This window comes from Lepus europaeus, chromosome 3 (genome assembly GCF_033115175.1).
Source record: "Lepus europaeus isolate LE1 chromosome 3, mLepTim1.pri, whole genome shotgun sequence".
Taxonomy (NCBI): domain Eukaryota; kingdom Metazoa; phylum Chordata; class Mammalia; order Lagomorpha; family Leporidae; genus Lepus; species Lepus europaeus.
In genome coordinates, this window is record NC_084829.1 from 39581822 (window position 1) to 39609576 (window position 27755).

At 56.0% G+C, this 27755-nt stretch overlaps 1 protein-coding gene across 1 annotated transcript in view; it reads right to left on the bottom strand.

The window, feature by feature from the left end:
* KCNK5 (potassium two pore domain channel subfamily K member 5) overlaps positions 1–27755 on the bottom strand; it is a 37712-nt gene that overhangs the window by 4284 nt on the left and 5673 nt on the right. Inside the window, exons 2-4 of the mRNA XM_062186055.1 lie at positions 1716–1827; positions 668–834; positions 338–506 (exon numbers count right to left, since the gene is read on the bottom strand). Coding sequence (XP_062042039.1) covers positions 338–506; positions 668–834; positions 1716–1827 — 448 coding nt within the window. The remainder of the gene's footprint in view (positions 1–337; positions 507–667; positions 835–1715; positions 1828–27755) is intronic.

Here is a 27755-nt window from a genome sequence, read left to right on the forward strand (position 1 = left end):
CACTGCTCATAGAGGGCCAAGGTTTTTGGCTCAGCTCAGGGGCTGTGTGGGTGACAGGCACAAGGCTGGGGGCAGAAGTTCTGGCCCTGTGTGAATCCCAGCAGCCCCCACTCCCACTCCCGGAAGTTCTGGGTGAGAGATCAGAGACTAAAGAGAAGAAAGAAGAAAAGCCGGAGGACTTCTCTGGCCCTTCCTTTCCTCCTGTACCTGGCAGGGTGGGCTGAGAACCCCACCACCGCCTGCCAGGGCTCCCTGGCAAGGGTTTGTCAAGCTGAAGTTGAGGAGAAGCAGAGAGAGTGATGGGGAGTAGAGGCTGGGCACAGGTGCAGGGACTCACCGGCCACAAAGTCGCCGAAGCCGATGGTGGAGATGGTGATGAAGGAGTAGTAGAAGCCCTCAATGTAGTCCCACTCCTCAGTCACCATGAACACGAAGGGCGGGATGACCAGGTGGACCAGGACGCCCCACACGATGAAGATGGCCGTGCATGTGATCTGTGCTTTCCGCTGGGGGTCGGGGGGTGGCGGGGAGAAGAGACTCAAGAAACCCAGCAGGGGCTTGCAGAGGGTCCCAGCCTGACCCAGGAGGGAGGGGAGCTCTGACACCATCCCCCCAACTATGGGCGCCTCCCTTCCTGTCCTCCCAGAACCCAGGGCTGGGGACACACCAGGCTCACGCCTCTCCTGGTGAGGAACTGGCCCAGCCTCTTGGCACGTCCCCCGAAGAACTTGCCCAGGGCGCTGATCCATGTTAGGCAGAGCGGCACCCCGAAGAGACCGTAGAAGACACAAAAGAGGCGCCCGGCGGGGGTCTTGGGTGCCACATTGCCATAACCTGGGGGAGGGAGGAGACGGTGAGGCTGAGGGCAGACTCAGCAGGAGTGGTCTCTCTCTCTCTCTCTCTCACACACACACATACACACACACACACACACACCCAACCCGAAGATTGCAATCTCCTATGAATACCTGATCATGGTCTGAGCGTGACCCTTCACGTAGCAATGACAATGGCCTGGGCTATGCCATCTCCACCTGGCACCACTGTGCAAACTAGGAGAGGACACTCTGGGCAGACATCCCAGAAGCACGGCCGTAGACAGCTTCCAGACATGGCCATCCTCCATTCCCGCCCCAGAGTGAGGCCAGCTCTCCTCCCGGGGCTTCAGTGCCCCTACTGGACCCCAGAACGCAGTGCAGGTGACGCAGGACAGACTGAAGTCCAAGACGCCTGCTGTTTCTGCCCTTGATCCCCCTGAAATGCTCACATTGGAGATGCTCCCTCATCCAGCCCCCCATTGCGTGAAACACTCAAGGCACATCCGGGGTGAGCTTCTGCCCAGCTGCCAGACAGCACTGACCATCACCCGGGATGGGCGGGAGGAGCCGTGGCCCACACAAAGACAGCTAGGCTCCAGCATGACCCCAGACCCAGTCAGCATTTATTTGACCGACAACCCAAACAGGAATCCGCCAGTGGTACCTGCTTCACCCACAGGATGGGGCACAGTCCAGGTGTGTGTAGTAAATGGCCTGTCCCCCTCTCTGCTGTCAGACAGTGTCACTGTTTCTACTCAAGGTCAGGATTCACAGAAGGTCCCCCAGGCATGGACAGCCACCAAGGACTTCCTAGTTACCAGGAAAGTATCAACAGGACCAACTACAACTGGCCTGACTTCACCCTGCACGAGACCATGAGAACAAGAGCAAACTTACCAATGGTGGTAATGACCGTGGCTGCAAAAATCATTGCATTGGGCCAGTTCCAGTTGTTGAAGGTCTGGTTCCCTGTGATGGCCACCCCTTGCCCTGAGGCATCAGATACTACCTACGAGAGAGATCGACAATGAGAGAGATCGACAATGAAGGTTAGAGTGGGGGCCCCACTCACAGATCCTTTGAGTGATGTTAAACCCAGAGTCTCCGCTTCAGCAGCACAATGGTGTTCCATTTTACAAGTGAAGAATTTTACAGAGAACAATGAGGTTCAAGTGATTTGCCCAAGGTCACGCAGCCGATAAGGAAACGAACCCAGACAATCTGGCTCCAAAGTACGCTCGCTAGCGCTTACCAGAATCACCTGGAGTGTGTTCGGGCTGCTGATTCAGTCGGTCTGGGGAGGGGCAGTTCCGACAAGTTCTCAGGTGAGGCTGATGCTACATGCAGGTCAGGCACCATGCTTTGAGAACCACCGCCTTTAGCTCTCAGTGGCGGCCAATGCAGTACAGACCGTGGAGGCCTCCTACGCCCCCACCTCACCCCCAACCCTCCAATGAAGCACTCATACCCTTCAGCCCAGCATGGGGTGCCTGCTAAGGTCAGCTCGACGCTCTCCTGCTTCGTCCACCTCTCTCTAATCCACCCACTCCCTCCCCTGGATCTTACCCTCAATGCCCTGGGCTGGGCAGACGGTCTGGGCAGGGAGAGATGCGAAGGTGGCTAGCACCTCTCAGGAGTGAATGGAGATTGTGCTCAGCCTCTAGCTCCCAGCAGTAGCTCCGGACAGCAGGTGGGAGGCCCCTTGGGTTAAGTCCACTGAGAGGCCCAGGAGGGGTCTTGTCTGCTGGGTGTTACTGAGCAACACGAATCCTGTTCCCTGTGACTAGCCCCTGCTGCCCACCCATCCTCCAGTCTCACCCCTACCTACCGATTGGGTTAGGGAGGGGCTCTGATGCCAGAGCCTGCACCTTGGCCATGCCCAAAAGAGGCACTAAACCTAGGGTTGGAGTCCCATCCCCGGATGGGCCACCCAGCCCAGAGACCAGGAACTCGGCCGAATTCCCTATAAAAGCCAAGCCGAGGGGTGGAGGTGGGGTGGGGAGACTGAAGGAGAAGTGACAGAGCGAGCGAGGGAAGCAGGGACACAGGAAAACCGTAGCTGCAAACCGCCCGCGGCACGGCCGAGGCTTGGTGGGAGAAGCGGGTGGCCTGCTCGGATGGAATGTGCGTTTTGCAGATGCAGCAGCAGGCCTGTGTAAATGGATCTGCACACTCTATAAAGAATTTTCCATGATGACATGTTTGTCTGACAAGCCATCAAACCACACGGCTCGCTGCCCTGCCTCCACGCCATCTCTGAAGGCTGTGCCGGCTGCGCCACATCCTTACAGGGACGGACGATGCGTGCGACGCGGGGGCCAGGCTGCTGAAATGCGACACAACCACAGCACACTTAGTTAGCAACAGCCAACAGGAGACAGCACCGAATCAGGGACCATCCAAAAGGTGTTTGACAAAATTACATCTTGTGTTTGGGGCAGGAGAATGAGGAAGTAACCAGGGCCCTGTGGGTTAATATTAAACAGATGGCAGAGAAAGCTGAACCGCTCAGCTCCCCTTTGGCTGCCTCTCTTGTTATCTCAGCATCAGTCTTAAGTCGGAAATCCTAAAGCAGACAGAGAGAGTGAGCAAAAGCACCTGTGAGCAGGGGACTGGACCCCTGGGCGGCGCTTGACGTGGGAAACAGGAAAGATAAGCTGGCCCCGCCGTCACAAAATGGGAAAGGCTATAGTTCCTAGGAACTCAGAAAGCAAAGGATCCTGAACTGCTGGGACTTTCTCCACGGTGCGTTCAAGGGGGCAGGGCGCACCAGAATGTCTGGAACATTCCAAAGAGGAAGTGGTGGGCATGGGAGGCAAGCGCAGATTCACCACGAGCAGGTCACACTCGGCAAAGTGCATCTCCCTTTCCACAGGAGCCCAAGGCCTTGAAGTTCCGTGGAATGTGGCCAGTCTCGATTTCAGCAGGGCAGCTTGCAGATGGACTTCAAGATATTCGCTCGGACAAGACACAGAAATGTGGGCGGAGCTAGGATGAGCTGGGCTCACTTGGAGGTGGCCGAACAACCCAAGCACTGCTCATCATCCACCCGGGCTCGGGACTCTACTACCAGACCCAGGGCCTGGCTTCTCTGGTGTGTGGGTCACCAGCATGGTGCAGACACTGACCGTCACCCCTCTGATGTGCCCAGGATGCAACCTTGCAGACAACGACAGAACGGGAAGGGAGTGAACACGAAACGCAGGCAGGACGGAGGTTCCAATCCCTCTGGACTGGAAACAAAAAGCTTCAAGAGATGAGTCTGCTTAAATCGTCAAGTCTTACGCTTGGGACTGGAAAAGGGCAGCACAGGATCAAAGGGGAAAAGTCCTTGGGTTTTAGCTGGTTACTGACCCAACAAACAAACACTAGGGCAGCTGCCAGAGGGTAAGCAAATAGGCGCGCGCAGCCGGCGTCACCACCTATCTACCCGGGCTGGGCTGAGATCAGCCCATTGTTCTCCAGGGCAGGGCCGCACGTGAGGTTCACTGCGCCATTCTGGGCGATGGACTTCACACGGACGGTTACCAAGGGGCCCAGGACCAGGAGGGGACAGCGGTGGCTTTTCTGCATAACGAGCTATCTCAGAGGGGGCTGAGTCATGGATTTCTGATCATGCCAAGTGCTGAGAGCAGGGAGGACCACCCTCCTCCAGGGGTGCTCTACAACAGGAATTTCCAGCTACAGGCACCAGAGTGTTCTGGAACACTGGGAAACGTTGTCTCACGGGGAGTGTCGTGTGCCAGGCACTGTTCCAGAAACTCAGGACCAGGCGAGAGTGGGCAGAACCCTGTTTCCCTCCCGCAGGTCTACTCTAGTGGAGGATGGGGGTGTGGCTGGCATCGGGCAGGCAGGGGGCCAGCAGGCCCTGCAATTCACTGGACATCCCCTCCCAAGGCCAACACTGCTGCCAGGGACACGCCGAGTGTTCTCGTGCTTTGGGGATCAGTAGTTGAGTGCTAAGGGGATGGGCAGAAGAGCTGGCAAAACTGGGTGTCTGAAGGGGGCCTATAGGTTGGGACAGTGGAAGCGTCGAAAGCTGGACTGTGTGTGGGTCCTTCTCCCAGATGACACTGCCAGCTCTGGTCCTGGGGCATCGGGGAGCCACAGTCTTGCACGCTTTCCCCACCTCCCTGGGCTCACCCGGCAAGAGGAGGCTTCCCAAGGGCCCAGCTCCCCAGGGCAGGAAGCAGCATTAGCTGGAGATCACATGTAAGAGCAGCAGCAGGGTTTACGGTCCCGGGCGGTACAGGGACTAGGGTAGGACTGGGCTAGGCTGGGCTAGGCTGCTCACTGGTCTCCAGCCCCTGCTTCTCAGCACTGCTCTGCCTGCCAGCCCTGGGGCTTCCCCAGTGCCCCTTGCTGGTTCCCCAGGCCTGAGAATCAGCATAGCTCCACCCTCGCCAGGGGGAGGGGAGACACAGGTGCTGCTGCTCGTCAGCACACCCTCCAGCAGGCTCAGACACACTTTTCACCTAACCCCTCTGCCTATGGCTCCCAGCGCCACTGCACAGGAGCCGAGTCCGGACATGAAATTGGGGTGCTGGCTGTCTGCTCCCATCCACATGCAGCTATGGCTCTGGCCGGAGTGCCTCGCTGGTTACGGCGGGGATAGGATAGGAGGAGGCCTCAACCAGTCTCCTGGAACAGATGAGTTGACCCGGCAGGGAGGCTGTGGCTGGGTTAGGCAGAGAGAAAGCAAGAGCCAGGCCAACACCCTGTTAGATGGGGCAGCCCGTCCTCGGGGTTAGCGAAACAGCTTTCACGGGAGGAGGTGGCCCCTGTGTGCTCGCAGGATTCTTTAGCTTGGCTCCCAGTTTCATACACAGCAATGTTTTCCTTTTCTATCCCAGCCTGGAGAGTGATGGGAGAAGGGAGCCCGCACACGGTCCCGGGCCAGCTCTTGTTTGGGGACAGAACGGAGCTCCCTGCCGCTGTCACCTTCCCCATAAAGTGGCTGTGATTTATTGAGGGATTACTATGCACCCTGTGTGTGCTAAGCAGTTTATGAGCCTCCAGCTCACTTCATGAGGACAGATTCCTGCTGGGGAGATACTGATTTTTCCATTCTGCAAATGAGGATTTTGAGAGGTTAAAGAAGTAGACCAAGGTCACAAGCGCTAAAGGCAACGAAGCCAGGACTAGAACCCAGGCCCATCTGGGTCCTAACCACTGCTATCCACCTCTTTCCCCACAAAGGCCACAGGAAGGAGGCCTGCGCATACTTCCATCCCTTCCCACCAGCTGAAAAAACAGTGCTGAAAACCAGTCCAGCCACTCTGACCCAGCACTCCAACGAGGCGGTAGCCATGCCCCTGCCCAGAGATTCCAACCACCAGCTGCCCCGACCCCACCTCCCCCTGCGCCCACTGTCCACACCACCTGGGTTCCCAGGCAGCCCCTCATCCCAGGGTTTGGGGCTTCCCATGCACCTGCAGAGGCCGGACACCCCCTTCCTGGAGAGACTCATCCTGACCTGCAGCCACATCCAAGGCTTTGGGGCTTGCTGCCAACCTACAGACACGAGGCGGGGCGGGGGGTGGGGAGCTGAGGCTGGCCTTCCCCTTCGTTATGGGTTAGAGTAGAGGAAACAGAGCAAGGGGTGAGCCTGCCAGGGATGGCTGCTACCTGGCGCTCAGAGCCACTCCTGCCTAATCTCCCGCTCCTACAGTGGCCACGGCTGCAGATCACAGAAGTTACGTCTTGCCCTGCTACGCAGACGCAGCCTTGGACAATCCTCCCTGAAGCCTCCACAGGACCTGCTGGTGGCCTAGGAGGCAAACCTCTCTCCCCACCCTGGGCCGAGGGAGCCTTAATTCACTCCCATGAAAGCTCACTTGGCTCCTGTGGCATGGAAGATGGAACAGGCTAATCCTGGGGCTCAGTAGCACCACACCTCTGTCACTCCTCCCACCTAGCCCTTCCAGCCACCTTGCAAGGTGGATGGGCACTACTTATCGATCCTTCCCTCATGGATAATAAGCCGATACCTGTATTTGAATAGCCACTGGTATTTTATCACTTATTGTAACCAGCACCAATCTAAGCATTTTTGAAAATATAGTTTCATCTACTTGAAAGGTAGAGTGACAGAGACACAGAGAGAGAGAGAGAGATATATCTTCCGTCCACTGGATTACTTCTCCAAATACCTGCAACAGCCAGGGCTGGGCCAGGCCAAAGCCAGGAGGCTGGAACTCCATCCAGGTCTCCCATGGGGGTGGCAAGGACCCGAGTACTTAAATCATCATCCGCTGCCTCCCAGGATGCATTAGCAGGAAGCTGGATTGAAAACAGTGTAGCCGGGACTTGAACCAGCAGCAGCTTAAACAGCTGTACCACAATACCCGCTGGATCTAAGCCCTTTAAATCACTTAGCTCATGGATCTTTCTACCATGTAACACAGGTATTATTATTAACCATACTTTTCAGATGAGGAAACAAAGGCACTTGCCCAAGGTCACACAGCTAGTCAGTGGTGAAGCTGGGGTGGGAAGCCAGGCAGTGTGGCTCTTTACCACTGTACAACCCATAGGTGGTGCAGGGTCAGTACAGGCAGGCTTCCTGCTACCAGGGAAGCCAAGTCTGGAACCCAAAACCCTGGCAATTGTAAGGGAGATCTATGCAGGAATGTAGAGACTTCTTTGGAGTATAAGTCTTTGTTTTGTTTTTTAGTATTCTAAAAAATGTTTATTCCTTCCTTCATTGTCAAAGGCAGAGTGACAGAGACAGATCTCCCATCTGCTGGTTCACTCCCTAAAGGGCTCAATGGCCAGGGCTGGGCAAGGCCAAAGCCAGGAGCCAGAACTCCATCTAGGTCTCCCATGGGGTGGCAGGAACCCAAGAACTTGGGCCATCTACTGCTGCCTTCCCAGATGTGTCAGCAGGGAACTAGATCAGAAGTGGAGCAGGGACTGGAATGGCTATTTTGATACAGGATGCTATTGTGGCAAGCAATGGCTTAACCCACTGTACGTGTAGGCCCAAGGGCAGGCACTTGTATCTTTCTCCACTGCTGAATCTCCAGGGCCTGGGATGCTGCCTGGCATACAGCAGCTGCTCGACACTTGTTGAATGGGTGAACAAATGAAGCTGAGTGAACCTCTCGTGCCTCGGCTCACTCATTCTCCAACACCCCTCTACCCCCGACATCCCCCAGCACTCTTGGAACTGGATTTTCATTAAATTCGCCAGCAGCAAAGGGAAAACCTTGACCCAGCAAGAAGTTGGGAAGGAGGTGCAGGTCCCAGCAATGGGGCTTGTAGGCCGAGTCTGACATCACCAGCACCCAAGCCCCAGGGCACAGTATTGCCAGGCAAAGAGAGGGCAGGAGTGGGGCAGGCAGCAGCAGGGGGCTGTGGGAGGTCTCCCAGCTGAGTGGGACTGTCCTGGTGGAAAGGGGGCCTGTCGCTTCTGGAAATTCTCCAAGGGGGCAGTGGCTGTGCCAGGAGCAGGAAAAGGGATAGAAAAATCAACATGGATCGAAACATTTTCTCACTGGACCCTGAAACAAGCCCGGGCCCTCCACAGACGCCCAGGGCCGCTCAGTGCAGGGCCGCTGTAGGAAAGGACAGGGCCAGCAAGTGCAGATCTGTGCTCGTGGACACGGCAGGAGTGGCCGGGTTTGGATGGGAGGGGTCTCTCACTTGCAACAGTGCAAACTGCTCTGCACAAATAAGCTAGCCCCTCAGCCTCAGTGTCTCTGACAAACATGACAGAGGGAAGCAGGCAGGACAGGGCAGGCCCCAGGTAGCCCGGGAAAGGAGGCCGTGCCATGAGGCAGACCCCTGAGCACAGACACACAGGCTGGCACCCCTGGAGGAAGGGCTCCGAAGGACAAGGGGCTCACGTGACCCCTGTCTTCCTCCCCTGCCTCCTCTTCCCATCTCTGCCCAATCCGTCAGCTTCCTTGGCCACATAGGGAAGAGGATGTGGAAAGGGGAGGGGGCTGTGCCTCCACAGGTGTTCTCTGGCCACCTGGCAGTGGGAAGCTAGGACTCGGGGGTTAGAAGCAGAGGCAATGCCCCAGCTACCCCACCCCATCCTTTGGAAGGCCCAGGTCTCCTGACCTCTGCCTTCAGAAGCCTGGGCAACCCCAACGAGTTTCCTGTCCAGACAAGCAAACCCAGCTGCTGGCAAGAGGAGCAATGCCACCTCTGTTCCCGCCTCCTCCCTGCAGGCCCGAGCGAGGCAGTGGCCAGGAGCGGGCAAATGGTGACTTCTTGGATCTCAAGCCCCTCCTCCAGCTGCCCCAGCTTCCCAACGCAGCAAATGCCAACCTGCCTGCATGCCGGCCTCTAGGCTGGGCTTTCTCCCTGTGCAGCTGGCCTCTAGCAAGGATTCCCTGCAGACAGGAGACTGGTACACTTCCTGCAGCAACTTCTCCTGCAAACGATGCGGTTAGCACTGGTCTCCTACGTGGGTTTTCACAATTCTCTACACAGACAAAACAGACACGAGCAGGAGTGGCGGCCCCAGACCCCATGTATGGGGACTCGCCCTCCTGCCCTGGTTTGAAAAGGGGCAATGGAGAGGGTAGACACTGGCGATGGCTAGTCCTGCATTTGACTTGCAGTATCAAAAGTATCTCAGAAAGTGTGCACCTGCTAAGTATCTTACTCCCCATGACTTAAGCCTTGAATTATCATCTCTTCCTTTCATTTTCCATCCCAGACTGACCTAACTTGTCAAACTATTTCTTTAAGGCTAAGTGGCTTAGACACCACACAGCCATGGAAGCCCCCAGCCCAAGATGGACTACCCAGTGAAATCATCCTGGAGTTGAAATAAACACAGTATCTGTGGCGGAGGGAGGGGGCAGGGGCGGTTTTCAGGACCCCTCTGGTTACCACAGTCTTCAGGTGCTCAAGTCCCTTCCATCAAACTGTGTAGTGTTTGCATATAAGCTACTCACATCCTCTAGCTGGAAGTCTGGTGACTTACAAAGCCATCTCCAGACGACTTTCTCCAACATAAGTGCCCTGTACACAGTGGTTACGCTGTAGAGTTTCGCAATAATGACAAGTAAAGAGAGCTGGGCACTCGGTTCGGATGCATTTCCACCCAAGAGTGACTGAATCTGCAGGTGCTGCACCTGCAGACACAGAAGGAGGCGGAATGCACCGTGCCCTGGCCCCAGGTGCACATATCCTGTTCACTGGGCTTGGCTTTTAAAAAGCTCCAGGACGATTCTAAGGTGCAGTGGCTGTCTTGGTGGGGGTGACGGGGTCCAGTGGACAGGCGGTGTGGGGCGCTGGGCTCAGCTTTCCCCTTCCTGTGTAAGGGAGTGCGCATGGCAGGAGAAAGAATTCTCGGTATTTTCCTTGCTGCCCTCCCCTGCCAGCCCAGGTGACCAGGGTGTGGCTCCCAGGGCAGCTGGAGTTTATGAGCAAGGTATTGGCAAGAACCCAGTGGCGCCACCCTGAAACCTCCTCCAGCTGCAGGCCCAGCTTGCTTGGGCTCTCTCCCGGGGAAGCAGTGGGTGTCTGGGGGCAGAGGCCACACCAAGTCCCCCTTATGGTCAGAGCTGGGCGGCTGTAGATTGGACTCTGTTAACCTGCTTACCTGCACTTTCAGGTTTGCTCCAGCACCTGCACAGAGCACGCATCATGTTTGTAGCAGAGGGAAGGACGGACAGATCAATCGCTGGCGACTCTGCCATGCTAGGATGTTGATACAGGGTCCGAAGTCCTAGGTCCAGTTCAGCTCTACAAGAACCTTGTAATTTTCCAAGAACCTTTGATCCCTGCCTACTTCCTTCTGTTAAATGAGGTTAGACTATGACTATTGGAGTCCCCTACTTGGGTAGGTGACACCTCCCTAAAATTCACGAATTCTGAGCCAGTCCAGGGGCTCTTCCCCATAACTCCCTGATCCCATCACTCTAAAGCACGTTCAAGAAAACACATTTTCACTCCTAGGACTCAGCTCACTGGCCACCAGCTCCAGCCCCTTCAGAACCTCCGAGGGTCAGGCTTCCGGGTCGAGTGCCCCATTCCCAGACTCACCCGAGCTTTCTTCTGTTTCTCGCATAGTCTAGCAGTTTGGAGAGGAGACCCTCTCTCCTAACTCCTCTTTGGTCCTAGATGTAATATGCCCAGGGCCTGGCCTGTGGCTGCTCAGCCCACATTATCACAGGTGGGGCTGTGTACAAACTCTGCTCTCCACCTCCCATACTCTATTGGTCACAACTGAATCAAACCCCCAAGCCCCAGAAATGCAATCAACCCCCTTATGCGAGGCACACCATTCAGTATGCAAGGTATACCTCACTGCATACTCTAGGGGTCACTAAAAGGGGTCCCCTTGACCCACTGGGAATAGGTTCCAAGTGGATGACCCCCAGAAGATGCCAGAAATCATGCAAGGTATATAAACCCTATATACAACCCAAGCACAGCCATCCTGTGACAGCTGATCTGATAACCCGGTCGCTACCGAGTGACTAACGGGATGTGCTGGACAAAGGATGATTCACGCCCAGGCAGGGCAATTCCATCACACAGCTCAGACTGGTTCACAACTTAACACTGAGGAACTGTTTGTTTCTAGAATTTTCCATGTCATGCTTTTGGTCCCTGGTTACCACACTGGCATCTGAAGCCACAGAAAGTGATGCCATGAATGAAGAGGAACTACTTGTACCTTGCGGCTGCTTAACTTGGACTGTACACCAGGGTCACCTGGGGGAGCCCCATAGACTGCGACACAAATAGTCTGGGGCCAGGTCCACGAATGGAGATGGTCACCCCGCACCCCAGGTGATTCTAACATCACATCCAGCCGCACGTGGACACTGCCGCCTGATACCCTGACCATCCTCCCTCCCTGTTAGGGACCAAGTCCAGCCCCACCCAAGTCGGTGCTCTGCAGGACGGGCACCCACACACGTGCCATGGCCCACTCCTCACCCGCCCTCCCGGCCACTGTGCGGCAGTCTCTGCAGAGCCCGAGGCAGCGCTGGGTCTCACGCTCACAGCAGTGAGCCCGTGCCAGATGGGAGCAGGTTTTCAGCAAAAACCTCTGGGTTTCCGACTTTCACAGGCCTGGGAGCCCTGTCCTCCCCTGGGAGGGACAAAGAAAACAAGCCAGGTGACCCTGCACTCATTGTTCTCAGGCCTGGGACAGTCACCCCCCTCACAGCCAGGGGCCCCTCCCGTGAGAGCTGAGCCCAGGGCAGAGCTTTGCAGGGACTGGCTGACCTGGGAGGGCTGAGGCTTGGCTAAAGCAAACAGTAGTGGGCTGGTGGGGCTGAACTTAGCACAGAACCATAGCAAGCAGTTCCAATGAGCCACGCCAGAAACCCCTGCTTGCGAGGCCCCCTCCTGGGCCCACCGTACCACTGCCTGCCTGAGAACTGGCCCTGGGGAGCAAGAGAGAGCCCTTCCCTCCCAAACACACACACATGCACGCGTGTGCACGTGCACACACACACACACACACCCCAATGCTGCCCGGAGCCCTGTTCTCAAAACCCACCCTACCTCAATCTGCAAAGGACTCAGGCCAGGGTTGGGAGATAAGGCTTAAATGACAAGGGGGCATCATCCACCTGCAGCCTCTCTAACCCCCAAGTCATAACCACTGCCTTGCCCAGACGCGCCTGGTCCCTAGCCCTGTGCTGGTGGCTGTGCCCTATCTCCCATGCTGGAGCCTGGCCCTCATCCCTGCCCTGACTGATGCCAAGAGGCACCTCCCAACTACTGGGTCAACAACACGAGCAAGGGCAGAAGATGGTCTTGGCCCGGACCCCAGAGCTTGCCGAGCCCGACACAGCAGCCTCCTCTCCTCCCTCTCCCTTAAGGGTGTGGGTCCCCAGAGGCCCCTGCACTGGACTTGGCCAGGGTCTCACTGGGCTTTCCAGGTGGGCTGGCGATCTTCTTTGGCTCCATTCACTCTTCTACGACAAGGTTTGCTGGAGCCTGATTTGGCTTCCGACACCCCAAGTCCCAAGTTCACCATGCATTTCCCATTCCTATAACTCCTCCACCACAATTTCATGGATGCACAAGACCCTGCAGGGCAACCAGGTGCAGCAGCCATTACTGTCGGGGGGTGAAGAACCTGCAGAGAAGCCTAGTGACACAGTCAAAACCACACATAGAAGGGGCCAGCTCTGTGACACAGCGGGTAATGCCACTTCCGGCTGTTCCACTTCCGATCCAGCTCCCTTCTAATGTGCCTGGGGAAGCAACAGAGGATGGCACACTGTTTGGGCCATCTCCCCTGCACTCATGTGGAAGACCCGAACAAGCTCCTGGCTCCTGGCTTCAGCCTGGCCCAGTCCCTGCTGTTGTAGCCATTTGGGGAGTGAACCAGCAGGTGGAAGATTTGTCTCTCCTTCTCCCTCTCTCTCTCTCTGTGACTCTGCCTTTCAAGTAAAATAAAAATAAATTTTAAAAAAGCTACATAGCAAGATGGAGAGCAGCAGGTACAGAGTAGAACCTGCCAGAAGCCCCCTGTCTCTCAGCTATTGGCTGTTTCCACAATGAAACCAGACCATCCCTCTCCAGCCTTGGGAATGGGCTAAGACATGCCAACCCTAGCAAGCAGGACAGGTGCCAAGGAGACACAGGTGACAGGCAGAGCCATGAGGGCTAGGCAGTCACACCTAGGGGTTAATTCCCACTGCTATTTATAGTCAGCATACACTCGGGCTCCCTACTCGGGCTCCCTAACCCATGCCCCAGAGACGCTCTTAGGTTTACCCTCAGCTTAAGGAGGGGTGGAGGAGCAAACCCAGGAAGTCATCAGCACTTCAGGTTTCTAAAAACAGCCCTCGGAGCAGGCCACAAAGGAGGTCACAGGAACTGCTGACTCGCCATCTCCCCAGCCCGGGCACACGAGCCGGGGAGGATCTGCGGCATCGCTGCCCAGCTTCCCTGTCACGTGCCAGCTTGCTCCCTGGTCTCCAGAGCCCAGGCCTGCCAGGGGACACACAAGCAGGGGTGGAGAGTCCACGGCAAAATCACAGCATGAACACAGAGGCTTTAGGAACAGACACACCTGGGTTCCAATTCCAACCCCGGCATCCACCTGCAGAGCACCTGGGCGTGTCCTATCCCCCCTTCCCAGCTGAACTTTCTGGATCTGTTAAACAGGAGGACCTCGACTGCACTGGCTTGGTGCTGAGTACACGAGGCATGTTCCCGGAAGAAAGGAGTGGCCAGAGCAGCAGGTCTGGGGGGACAGACGGGTCCTGACGGGTCTGCCCACAGCAGTGCTTTCCCCTACCCCCTGCATGGGACAGTCCCTGTGGCTCAGCAGCACCCACTCCTTGTGCTGTTGCAGGTGTCCTCCCACGGCTCTCTCACTTCCATCAGGTTTTCCCCTACAGGTGTCACCCCTTCTAGAACAGGAAACACCCACCCCTGTCCAGTCCCTCTCCTCACTGCACGTATTGCTACATAATATTCTAGCCGGTGTCAGCGTATCTGGCCTATGGTTTCTCTTCCAAGTAGGCCGGCAGCTCCGAAGGCAGGGGTTTCACTCACACCTTGTTCACTCTACAGGACCTGGCTCTGGCAGGCTCGCTGTGCTTGCAAATGAATGAGAGACTCTGAGATGTGTGCCTTCAGGGGCTGCCAGGGCTGCCCTTTAAGTCGCTGGCTCTGCTGACTGAGGCAGGGAGCCCTGACAGCTGCTCCCCAGCCAAACCGGGGCTGATGGCCTTTCCCCCTCGGACTTTGGAACCACCAGGATGCCAGAGGAGGCAGGCAGGTGGGAAGGGGTGTGGGTGGAGGCCAAGGGGTGTCCAATGCAGGCCCAAAGCGGCAGGTCTCCCCATGCATGCCGCTGCTTCCCATCCTGTTCTCCTGGACACAGCTGCCTGCTGCCCAGAGCCCTCTTGCAGGGGCTTCTCTAAGCACAGGGCTCCCCACAGCCAACACCCCAACTCCTGACCTCCAAGGGCAGAAGGCTGCTCCCCATCCCCTGCCACCTTCACCCCTCCAGGTCATACCCTCGAGAAGGGTTGAGGCTGTCCAGCCAGGATGCCCCGGGCACCCCAGCCAATTCCCTCACCCGCTCTTCCAAGGCTGCCCCTCGCCCTTGGCCTGTGGCTGGCAGTGTTGGGTAATAAGTAACTGCCCACCATCATCTCAGGCTGCGGTTCTGATAAGGGATTATCAAACCTACCTGTTTATTATAATTGGTTTGGGATGATCAAATGGTTAAACTGTAAACCTCTTCACTAATTAACAAAGCAGAGCAGTGGCAGCCAACTGCTCCCACAGGTGGGGTGCTGTGTCGTTCCTGGGAGGGAACCTCCCAACCTGCCAATCATAAACCACCCCTCAGGAGCTCATCCGAGGCGGCACTGGCCTTCTCATCCACCCACGCTCCAAGCATCACCTTATCCCCATGCCTCTCAACACAGCTCCCTGCAGGATCCTCCCGAGAGCCAGCCACCTGTCACGAAATCCTTCCTTATTGTCTGGCTCTAACCTAAATCCCTCCGGCTGCAGTCCAAGCCCATTTCCTTTTGTTCAGTCTCCGGCGGGAGACAGACAACAGCTGGCCTGCATCCTCCCTGGAATAAATTGTACAAGAAACTACCAGCAGCCTGGCATAGGCATCTTGGGACCAACGACCCCCTTGGCCGGGTAGGGGAGCTTTCTGCCGCGATGGTCTCCCAAATTCCAGACTCCAACCCACCAAAAGACTGAGTCACAACCAGAGGCCAGGGCCAAGGCCGAGATGCCCACACAACCTTGAATCACTGGCCAGGATGCAAAGGGAGCTTTGTTTTGGAGTTTAGACTCCCCTGCCCCAGACCCAGTTACATACAGCAGAGGCTCCGGCCACTGACGCTCCCCTTAGAGATCAAAACAGGGATGTGGCACACAGAGAACCCCCGGAGAGTGCGGGAGAGGAGGGTGGCCTTGCATGCACTCGGCTGGTGCCCCCTGACCACTCACCAGCCCTGCCACGGCCACACAACCAGGCCCGGCCTTTCCCAGTGGAGGTCCCCCGCCCTCCTCCCACCCTGGCTGACTGGGGCGTCGGGTGTGACCAGGGTTAAGAAACACAGGGCTATTTTGTGCTGAAGGTATGGAAAAACACAGCCCTCTCTTCCAAGGACAGAGAGGCTGGGCTGAGGTGAGGGGTGGGGGTGGAGGGGTTGAAAAAACCTCCCACCCACCCGCCCCCACCAACCTGGGGCCCAGGACCAGGCCAGGCAACAGGAAATGGAAACTCCCACCATCACAGCAAGGACCTTAACTCTGAGACACAGCCCCCCCCCCCCCCCCCCCCGGAAGCCTCACTCCCTTCCACAAGCACATTTTCCAGGTCTGTTTAACCCCCAGCACCTGCCTGGGCAGAACGTTTGACCAGCAGACTGGCACAGCATGGACTACACCACTGCCTCAGTTTCTTCATCTATAATATGGGAACACCACCACCTTCCCACTGATTCTCAGGCTTATGGATCGAGACCAGCCTAGCTAGTGAAAGAAAGCTCCCATTCATAAGCTTCAAGTTTACCAACTGCACCCAGGGTCACTGGGGGTAAGGATGAGGTGTGCGTGTGTGGCTGGGGGAGGCAGAAAGAAGGGAAAATAAACACCACCCACGCCAGCCCGGGTCAGGCAGGGCAGCAGAACCCATCAGGGTGGCTGCAGCCCGAGCCCCTACAGAACTTAACTCCTGTACCAGCAACAGGGTGGCTGCCTCAGGAGCTTGGCTGACCCAGACAGGCCCATGTACCCCCAGGCCTGGGGAAGCAGGCCCCTGTGTCCTGGGCCACTGAGGACCCAGCTCCCAGCCTGCATTCCCCTCCCTGTATGTCAAAATGAGGCTCTTGGTCACTTCCCAGGAAGGGCGGGGTCGGGGCAGAGGGCGAGGGGAGAACAAGGGCTCTCTTCACCTCCACTACCCCTCAGGGCTCCCGGGCCATCTCCCTCTCTGAAGGGACAAAAGTGTACCTGTGCAGGCCTGCTGCAAATGTCACAGGCGGCCAGACACCAGCCCCCGACCCAGAGTCACGAAGTCTCCTAGCTCAGGGCAGGGCCAACTGGGTTTTTATTTGTTGAGCACCAACAAGTGCCAAGACCCCAGGCAAAACAAAGGCAGTGCAAGATAGAGGCCCTGGCATAGCCCAACCAGGGACAGGCAGGCAGGCAGGCAGAAAGGCAAGAATTACATGAAAAGACAGTATGGAACGCAGTGGACAAACCGGCCATGAGGCCAGCAAAGCGCCCTGCCCCTTTCAAGTTCAAGTAGCTGGGCACGAAGCAGGGCGAGAAGTCCCAACACAGCTGGGGAAACCGGAACTCAAAAAAACATGAACAAACTAGAACCAGAGCAACCTCCCAGTCAGGTGCTCCCCCTACTAAAAGCTGCACTCACCCCTTCCCCTATCCTCACCCTGGGGTCTTCCACCTTCCCTGGCCCAGAACCCCACCATGGACCCTAATGTACTGGAAAACCCCTGAAAACTTGTCTCTTCTTTCATTCCTTCCAGATTCATAGAGGGCAGACGCACTCATCCTGGAGGGGAGAGGTGCCCAGGTAGCAGGTACACTCACCCAACCATCTCATGCAGGGGAGGGCACAGGCTTCCCTCCTGTGGGGGATGTGGGGGCCACGGTCGGCTGAGGGAGAAGGCCGGAGCAAGCAAGGCAGAGAGCCATGAAGAAAGGATTCGACAGCCTGTGCCCACGGCAAAGACAGTAGGCCAACGAAGACCCATCTGAGTGTGCTGGGGGACTAGGCGGTCCCACGGCGTGTTCATACTCTGCCACCTGGATGGGAGGTGTGCGCACCTGGGCAGTGCCTACAGCCCCAGCCTCGGGGTTCTCGGGCCAGCCCCCTTCTGCCTTGTCAGGCTGTCAGCTCTCCAACCACACAGCAGGAACGAAGGCTGACTGGACATGGAGCAAAGCTCTGGGTAGACAGTAAGAAACCCCAAGAGATGAGACCATTCTGCTCTCCATCCGCATGGCTGCAGGTGGCCAGGGAGCCACTTTGAAATGTGCTCAGTGAGGGCTGGCGTGGTGGTGCAGTGTGTAAAGCCAGCATCCCACATATGGGCACAGCTCCACTTCCCATCCAGCTCCCTGCTGATGCACCTGGGGAAGCAGCAGAAGTTGGGCCAAGTGTTTGGGCCCCGGCACCCACATGGGGGACTTGGATGGAGTTCTTGGCTTCGGCACAGCCCAACACTGGCCTTTTGGCCATTTGGGGAGTGAAACAGTGGATGGAAGCTCGCTCTCTCTCTCTCTCTCTCGGTAACTCTTCTTAAAAAAAAATGCACTCAGAGGAACTCAATCCTTTTAATTTAAAATTAAACAGCCATACAATTAGGAATATATTAAGAAGTAAAATTCCACAGGGGCATGAGAGTATACAGACCACCATACAGACAATACAGCCCCCATATGGGCTGCAGAGTATATATCAGGCACCTCCCACCCAACATTCTCCCCTAGCTAGCGTCTGCCTTCCCTGGACCCTGGCACTGCCCCAAGCTTCAGGCCACTGTCCGCAGCACAGCCCTGCCTCTGAATGACACGTGTGGCCATCACCTGCCTTTTTTTTTTTTTTTAAAGATTTATTTATTTATTTGGAAGTCAGAGTTACACAGAGAGAGAAGGAAAGGCAGAGAGAGAGAGAGGTCTTCCTCCACTGGTTCACTCCCCAAATGGCCACAATGGTCAGAACTGTGCCAATCCAAAGCCAGGACCCAGGAGTTTCCTCCAGGTCTTCCCATGTGGGCGAAGGGGCCCAAGGACTTGGGCCATCTTCCACTGCTTTCTCAGGCCAAAGCAGAGAGCTGGAATGGAAGTGGAGAAGCCAGGACTCGAACCGGCACCCATATGGGATGCCAGCACTGGAGGCAGCAACTTTACCAGCTACATCACAGCACTGGACCCATTTCCTGGGTTTTGCTAATCCATGTGACAAGGCAGGGCCTTTCGGGCTCACATGGGACTTGGTAGGGCTGGGTATATACCAGGTTGTCCACGGGCCTCGGGGGGACCCTCTGGCTTGTGCAGCACACTGGCAAACACTGGGTACAGTTGCTGGGGATCTGGACTGGGGAGCCATCCTCTCTTCCTGGGGACAGTCAGGCCAAGACACAAACTTCTGGGCCTGCAGACCAAAGCCTAGTCCCCGAGACCCTTCACCTGGAAGTGTTTCACAGTACTGCTGCCCCGGAAGCTGCCGCTGCGGGAGTCGAACTGAAGGCCCACAGAAAGGCTGCTCAGTGGTTAGCGAAGAGAGGCGAGTTCCGAGCGGGCCCTGCTGAAACCATGACTCTGTGCTTGGTGTACCTTATCCATTAAAAACTCACAGTGCAGATGCAGCTAACGGTGGATGCAAATATTTCTCTCCCTTAAAGAAATCGAATTCTTTGTTATAAAAGCAATACAAGTGCATTCTGTGGGGGAAACGTGGGAGGCAGAGGAAGAGAAAGCCATGAATAATCCTGTCTCCCCGACTCGGTGCTTGCCTGGCTTCTGTTTTTAAATCGAGTTTCTGTGACTCAATGCTAACAGAGCCACACTTCATCGCGTGCCTCCCTGCCTCCCTCACCCCCACCCACCCCACCCCAGCTTGTGTTTGTGTAACTTTCAGTCCGGCTCAGAATGCAGAGCTATTCTGAGAAACACCAACAGGAACATCACCACGCCTGGGGCAGCTCCAGCACCAGGGCCCCCAGGTCCAGTCTAAGAACTCCTGAACCACAGGCCAGAGCCCACCACCTCCATGGAGAAGCACACATTAAGTAGTGTGTGCAGCGCAATGGGGAAAGAAGAATGTGGGAGCGTGGGTGCACACAGGAAACTGGCTTCAGGAAGCCTGGCGTCCTGGGGAAACTTTAAGGCTTGCACACAATGGCCCCAAGCATAGCAGGTGGAGGAGGGTCTAACCCTGTCGCCATCAGTCCCGGCCATTCCAAACACAGAGGCTAGGTCTGACGGAGCTCTATGAACTCGCACTCCCCAGCGGGCTGGGTGGACAAGGGAACCTGGGAATCACCCAAAACAGGACCCCAAGGTGCCCCCAAGGCTTTTGCCCTGCCTTGGCCCCACACAGTCTGTGCTGGGTCTGGACAGGTCCACCTCCCAGGGGGATGCTGACGCACGCTTCCCCCAGGCAAACTATGGACCTGGCCACAGGGCACATAGTGTCCTCAGCCAAGAGGGCACTGCACACCTGAGCAGCGGTGGGGTGAGGCCAGGGCTGGGGCACTTGCCAGGCAGGGCCCCCACCTAGAGAATACAGTCGGTTTCCCAGGGAGGGCTGGGATGGCGCCACCTCTGGGTCTGAGGGCTGCTGGGACAGAGGCCAGAGACAGAAAGACAGCTTCCGGACATTCTTTAATTATTGCCCTAACAGGGTGCCAGGTTTGGGTTCCAATGGAGCACTGGTTAGGTGTTGTGACGAGGGGTTGGGGGAGGGCAGACAAGACACAAACCTCTGTGGAAGAGTGAATAGCACCAAAGCAGGCAACCCCAAGGTCAAGGGAGCTGCCCCTAACAGCCTCAGCCTAGGGGAATTTGACCCACTTGGAGGGAGCTCCTAATGGCCCTACAATATGCCTCTCACTACGCACTGCACGGCGCCAACCTCCCCAGACAGGAAAGGCAGGAAAGATGTCTAGTACCTCTCATTAAACTCCCTCAAGGCTTACACCAGTACTGGGCATACAGTTGGCACTCACTATGTTTTACATGCCTCGGTGAGCAAGTTCTCAGCTGCGAGGCGTGCGGTGGGTGTGCAGACCTGGCTCCACAGCCCAGGCCCTGGCTGTCTCTTAGCCCAAGAGACATGGCGAGTGCAATCACAGAGCCGCTCCTTCTGGTCAACAGGCTGCAGTCTGGGACACGGGGTGGGGGGAGGGGGGGTGTTGAAAAGCTGTTAACCAGGACACCCTCCCCTTTCCTGCTACCCCTGGTGGGGAAGGTGCTGACCAGACACTCCCGTAGCAGTGGGGCCCCACTCCGCCCACTCAGCACTTATCCCCTTGGCGCGAGGCAGCCCTTCCACCCACCCGCTGCTCGGTCGGGGGCAGGGATGCTGAGAAGGGAAGGGCAGCCTTCCAAAGCTAACACTGTCAGGATGCGGAAGCAGCCCGGGAGGTGAGTTTTATTTGAACAGGAGGGATGGGAAAGGTATGGGACTGACGCTCTTTCTCCTCCAAAGGGTCTGTGAACAGGTGCCCACTTCCGTCCTGCACTGGGGGAGGGGCAAGGGAGGAGAAGGAGGCAAACAGTACTCAAGCCAAAATCAACGTCCATGAACATGGGCCAGCCCCAGGGACGTCGGCATATTACATGATAACCTGTCATCTGTGCCTAGCCAGGCAGGCAGTATCTGGGCTATCATGAGACCCCTTTAGGAAGGAGAATAAGCAGTCCCCTTCCAAAATGTAGACCAGAGTCCTGCCACGAGCTAACCCTGGGAGCCCAGGGGAGAGCCAGGAGGCAGCAGGGCATGTGGGGACTGAGACAGAAACCCCACAGCTAACAGCCCACTGCACCTCCTCTCCAGCTCCCTGATCCTCTCTTGGGGTCTTTCAGCCCCAGGGTCCACTGACCTACAAACTTGCCAAGAACAAAGGTCAGGGACCTGTTAGGGTTGGCTGTTAGGGCTGGGGTGGGACGGGAGGAAGGGCGGGGTAAGCAGCAGCACCCACTTATACAACCCAGGTTTTCCTGCTTTAAAATGTTTTATGTTCAAATTAGCAAACAAATCTAAGTAAGATCAATATGGTCAGCAAACAGCAGTGCTTTGGTGTCAGAACCCCCAAGGCTGAGCAGAGCAGTACCTGGCCAAGGGCAGCAGGCAAGTGCACAGGGCACTTCCTGGGTGCAGACACAGCCTGGGGTATACAGGGGAGAACTGAAGGCTGGTCACAGTTGAGGGCACTACAACATCAACATGACAGGCAGCTCTTACAGAGCTCTAGCCCTGGGCTCAAGCAACCCATTGTGTGACCTGGACTAAGTTATTTAACCTCTGCTTCAGGTGCATTCCCCACAGTCTCTTACCATAGTTGGGTAACTGAGACGCTGGGTGTGCCCTCTGTGACAGGTGCACCTGCCCTTGCCTCTGCCCCCCAAAGTTATCTCTTATCAGTCAACCTAGAAGTTCTTGGGGCAAGCTGAAACTTGCTACTCCTGTGGAGGGTCACAGCACACCTCTTCCCCCTTGCAAGATGGCCTTGGAAGTCTGTATGGGGGTCCACTAGGATCAAGGGGAGGGGTTCAGAAAGAGGGTGAGGTCACATAGGTTGCAGAGGCCAACTCACACTACCAGGGATTTGGCTCTCCGTCTGAGGGAGGAGACGCCAGAGGGCTGTGAGTTTTGGGGTCACAACCTGGCTATCAGGATCCTTGAGGGCTGTGGTGACCAGGACACCTGTTAGGAGGTACGGCAATCACCTTTCCACCAACCATCATCCTCTTTGGGGCCACTGCTTCCAAGAAGCCTCCCCTAATTGCCCCCACTTAGCTCTAATTGCTCCTTTATTGTACTTCCGCCACCCCACCCGTGGTGAGCAGAGTAACCTTGGACAACTTACATAAACTCCCAAGGCCTGGGTCTTGACTCCAGCCGGCTGGAGGCCAGTTAAATAACCACGAAGCTCCCCGCAGCCTCGCGTTCCGGTTCACTGCCAGGAGAGGCACCTGCCAACCTCCAAGCCCAGCCTGCAGCTCCTAGGGTGCAGGGTCCTGGGGAACCGAGCACAGGGCTGGAAGAACTCCCTGGGGAGCAGGGAGCTCAGATTCTCGGCCCCAGGCTCTGGTTGGCCCAGAAAAACATCCTCCTTCTGAGCCTTTGGCTTACCGCACTTTTGGCTGCCGCCTCTTCTTCCAGGACTCACGGTGGGGTGGGGAAGCAGGCGCCCAAGATCACAGGAAGGGATGTCTGGGCAGGTGAGGAACCCAGGCAGGCCCAGCAGGTGAGTGGAAGCAGGTTTCTGATGTGTGGCTTAGAAGTGGGGCTGAGAAATGGGTCAAAGAAAGCTCCATAGCTCGGAGCTGCTAGATTCACCTGACCTTGGCTTTGGAGACAGCTCTGCCCCAGCCTCCTCATTTCTCACCAGGTCTCCGTTTTCCCATCTAGCAAATGGGATGGTAGCCTTTCGGCTGCCAGACATCCCAGAGTCAGGCCCACGGGGGTCACAGGATGAAGGTCTCAGATGAATGGTGTGCACACGGACAAGGTGTGTGTAACGATGGGGCCAGTGAGTGCCAGAGCAGAGTCTGTGTATGTGCAAACTTCTCAGGTAGAGTCACGCACTCCCTCGGTGCCCAAGGCAACACCCTGCCAATCCTCTTGCTCCCCCGGTCCAGGACAGGGTGCTCCACTAGTGCCAAGGTGCTATCCGCTGGGGAGGGCCCCTTCTCTTCTCTGCAAACAGTATGGGCTTCCCCCAGGCGCCTGCAGGTTAAGCACGGGAAGGAGGATGTGTGCGTGGCTTCCTCCCCCAGCTCCTGTACTTGTGCCCTTGGTTTCTCAAGACATTCCCTACAGGCAAGGCCCAGGGCTCATTCCCCCCGCAGCAGTCTTCAGACAGGTCTGAGTGCAAGTCTGCATGTACTATACAATACAAACAGTCACACGTGCTTGGTAGACAGGGGCCGCGCGTGGGACTGGATGTCGGCTCTGCCGGGACGGCAGCATGGGGAAGGTTTCCTGGAGAAGACAGGTTCACACCAGGAGAGCTGGTCTGAAAGGTTAACCCACGCTGGAAGCTACGCAGAGTGGAATGGACACGTCTCCCCCAGGACCTGCACACCCTCACGTTCAGGCGAAATAAGGGGCTCCAGGTCTTACGATCTGTAGACGGGGAACGGGTACAAAATCCCAGGGCTGACTTGAAAGACTGCCCTCGCCAAGCAGACAGACAGACATCACATGAACCCACTCCTACCACAAAGCTGGTTTCAAAGACGACAGCAGAACAGCGGTCAGGAGAGGCTGGGAAGAGTAGGAGGAGGGGACAGTGGATGGGGAGTTGGATACCAGGTGCAGAATGCAGTGAGATGGGAGGGACAAGTCCTGGTGTGCCACAGATCACAGTAAAGTGTCTCTCACAGGTTCCCAGCACAAAGAAACGGTCAGTGTTTAAGGAGATGGAAACATACTTACCTTGACTTGATCATGTATGCATATCAGCACACTGTACCCCATAAATATGCAATTATAAGTCAGTCCAACAAGAGGCAGCAGCCCATCCATGCCCAGGCCCCGTCTCATGTGGTTTGAAGGGGAAGCGGGAATCAATTTTGATCACGGCAAAACCCACGCCCCTTTCACTGACTCAGGGTCTGGGCTGGCTCTCCCCGCTGAACTCATGCTGCCTTCATCTTGCAGGGGGCTCTGCCCCTCCTGTCTGGACTTCCAGCTGGAAGTGCCCCCTCAGAGCCTGGCACACCGCTGGGCATGCAGGCACAACGGATCACTGAGCAAGACTAAAACCCACAAATCTACAGAGCATGTCAAACTTAGGCCTGGTAATAAAGCAGTCTCAGGGATAGAGATACGGCCACTGGCCATACAGGGCTCAAACGGCCAAGTGGGGCCTAGTTGAACAGGCACTCTAAGCCTCCCTGAGTGAATGAATGAGGGAATGAATGAATGAATGAATGACTTCAGAGAGGTGAGATGGGGTGAGGGTCACTTGTCACAAACCAATATGCAGGCAGAACTGGAATGCAAGTCAGAGTCGGCTGGTCCAACACAGTGGTTCATATGAGGTTCCTCATCCCCAGCTCTAAGAACGGATCCACAGACAGATGGAGGGGGTCCACTGTGGGTCCATCAGGTACTCCCCCTGGCCCCCCAATGTGGCTGACAAGGCCCCTGGCAGCCCACGTGGCCAGTCACCTGCAAGGCCAGCGAGCAGGGCTGATCTGCTACCAACTGCCCTGCACGGCTTCTCTCCCGGGTACAAGGGGCAAGCGTCCCCTGGAAGGAGGGACCCAGCTAAGCAGCTGCAGCCAGATTACAGTGGGGCATGGGAGGTGACAACCACCAGAAGTACACAGTCCTGCCGAAATGTTTCAGCAGGAAGCCCAAATATTTAGATGGAGAAGAAAAAGAATGCACATTTCAGTCAATCAAAGAGTCCCAGCCAGCACAGGGCCTCGGAGGGAAGGCGGGGGCCGTCTGTCCCCAGTGAGGGCTCAACTCTGACTCCAGATCCTGGGTGGCCACCATCTGTAAGTATGTGATGGCCTCTGAGGCCATCCGGACCCAGGAATTCACCATAAGATTGAACCAAGGCCTGGGATTGGCCCTGGAATCAGGGAGGAAGAGGTAAACCTTCCGTATGTTAGGGGTTGGCCATCAACTCTTTTGGGGAATAAGATATGGGTTAATCTACAGAAAATGGGCAACCAGGGGTGACTACACTAGGAAAGACTTTGTGGGTTACCAGCCTCCCTTGTCCCCACCTCCCACTTGGAAGATCAATGCGTAGTGGGCATGCAGGGAGCTGGGTGGGACAAGGGGCCCAGAGAAATGGGGTATGGGAAAAACAGCAGGTACTACACAGTGTGGGTCACCTGTTCAACGCACCGGGCACTCTCACATGTTTACACGGTGTCCACGGGCAGGAGGGAGACACTGCACTAATATTATCCCATTTCACAGGTGAAGAAAGAACTTCCAGGTCACACAGTTCACTCCTGCAAGCTTAGCACCAGATACCCAAGACTCAGGACACCACACAGGCCCTGCACTTTCCCATCTCCATGCCCTTGTTCTACTTTCTCCACCTTCAATGGAGCCTATCACAGAGCCATGTGGTTTAGCGCGTGAGCTCTGGGTTCAAATCCCCATTCTAGCTGTATGGCTTCAGACAAGTTATTTAACTTCTACGGTCCATCCTATTGCTTCCACCCTGAGGCAGTGCTGGTCACAACACCTACAGCACAGGGGGTCCGTGAGGAGTCGAGGAGACGATGCACCTCCGCCTGCGGCCAGGTAACTCCGTTGGTAGTTGCTTGCCCATGCCATACCTCCACTCGTGGACATGACTGAAGACTCTGAGTTAGCAAGGAGGGGTTGAGTCAGCCTTCTACTGTGCTGTGTAGACCTGCCCTCCAGTTCCTTGTGCAAGGGTAATAGCAGGAACACCCAGCCCTAGGCACTGGTTCGAGGAGACGCAGTCAACGTGGCCGCCCAATGCCCTGCACACAGTAGCCTGCGAGGCTAAGGGCTTTTACAGGCATTGGGAAACGGGAACCAAATCCTCCAAGGCCCTCCCACCCTCATCCATCTCTCCAGCCTCTACCATCTGCAGCCCATCGCTCAGCACTCCAGACTGCATTTCCGGGTTTCCCCACCACGGCCCAATTTCCTCTCCCCAGCTCGATGGGGCTGAAGACTCTCCGGTCCTCCCAGATGACAGCCAGCAGCGAGGTCCCCTCTGTGCTTCCACAGCCACCCTGCCCAGGGCTCTGAGGTTTGGGGCTGGAGGTAACGTCACACAAAAAGCCTGCAGGTCTTAGGCAGCTGTGTAGAGCTGGAACACAATGCGCCGCTTTGAACATAAAGAAGCCACTAAGGGGCAACACAGGGAGGTGATCAAATGAGAGGCCAAGCACCCTGACTCCCACTTCCCCACCCAGAGGCTCGTGACAGGATGTCGGTGCCCCCACCTGAAAGCTGGGGGTCCGTGAGGGTTAGGAGTTGTGGCAGGGAGGGGGAGCTATAGGCTCCATGGGCTTTCTGGAAAAACCCACACTCCTTCACATCAGGAGAAAAAGGAAGGCGTCCTTATCACAACATCCATGGTGGGGGAAGGGGTCAGCCCGCAGAAACGTGGTTAGAGAAGAATATTCCACTGCTTTAAGTTCTTAACAGCTGTAAAGGAAGAGGGAACTGCCTCAAATGTTTTCTCCACTCCCCTAATTTGAAAACTGCACAAAGTTTGATGGAGTTCAAATTCCTTGGCTAAACGCAGAAAGGCCACGTCCCCTAACCCTCACCTCTCTGGTTACCAGGGGCTGCAGCCAGCAGGGTGGTCACGCAATGCTGCACCTCCCCAGGGGCTACGGGCAAGAAAGGGCCGCTACTCCCTCTTTCCTGTTCTTTAAGAGTCAGCTGAGGGACTGGTGTTCGGCTCAGTGGTTAAGATGCCACTTAGGACCCTGTGGCCCACGTCGAAGTGCCTGGGTTCGAGTCTGGCTCTGCTTCCAATCCAGTTTTCTGCTAAAGCTCCTGGGAAGACAGCAGAAGTTGGTCCCACTGATTGGGCCCCTGCCACCCACATGGGAGACTCAGATGAGTTCTGGCTCCTGACTTAGGCCTGGCCCAGTTCCAGCTACTGCAGGCATCTGGGGAGTGAACCAGCATCCGGAAGATCTCTTTCTATCTCTTTCAAATAAATCCTTAAAAATAAAAAAGATTCTTCTCATTCTGTTGTCCTTTTGAATAAATAAAACATTTGTGATATATGCCCAGAAGTGGGACTGTTGATCATATGGTAGTTGTATTTTTAATTATCTAAGGAATCTCCACACTGTAGTTCCACAGTGGTTGAACCATTTCACATATGAAAAAGACAAATACTCTATGATTCTACAGGAGACATCTGAAGTTGTCAAATTCATAGAAACAGAGAGTACAGCAGAGAGGTTACCAGGGGCTGGGTGGAGAGGGAAAAGGAGAGCTGTTTAATAGGTTTAGTTTGTTTTGCAAAAGGGAGCTCATTTTCAAAACAATTTGAATATATACACCTGAGACTCAAACTACAGTGTTGAAAATTGCTATGATGGCAAATTCTGTTTACTTTGTTTTATATTTAAAAAAAAAAAAAAGACACAGTGGACCTTGTCTCTGCTCTAGGAAGGTCTTGCTGATTCTTTGCAATTCCCTTTTAGATGCCAACTCACGTGCATGGGCCACCCAGCTACAGGGTAGGAGTATCCAGGGCTCCTGCCATGGGGCAGGCACTGCTCTAAACAAAC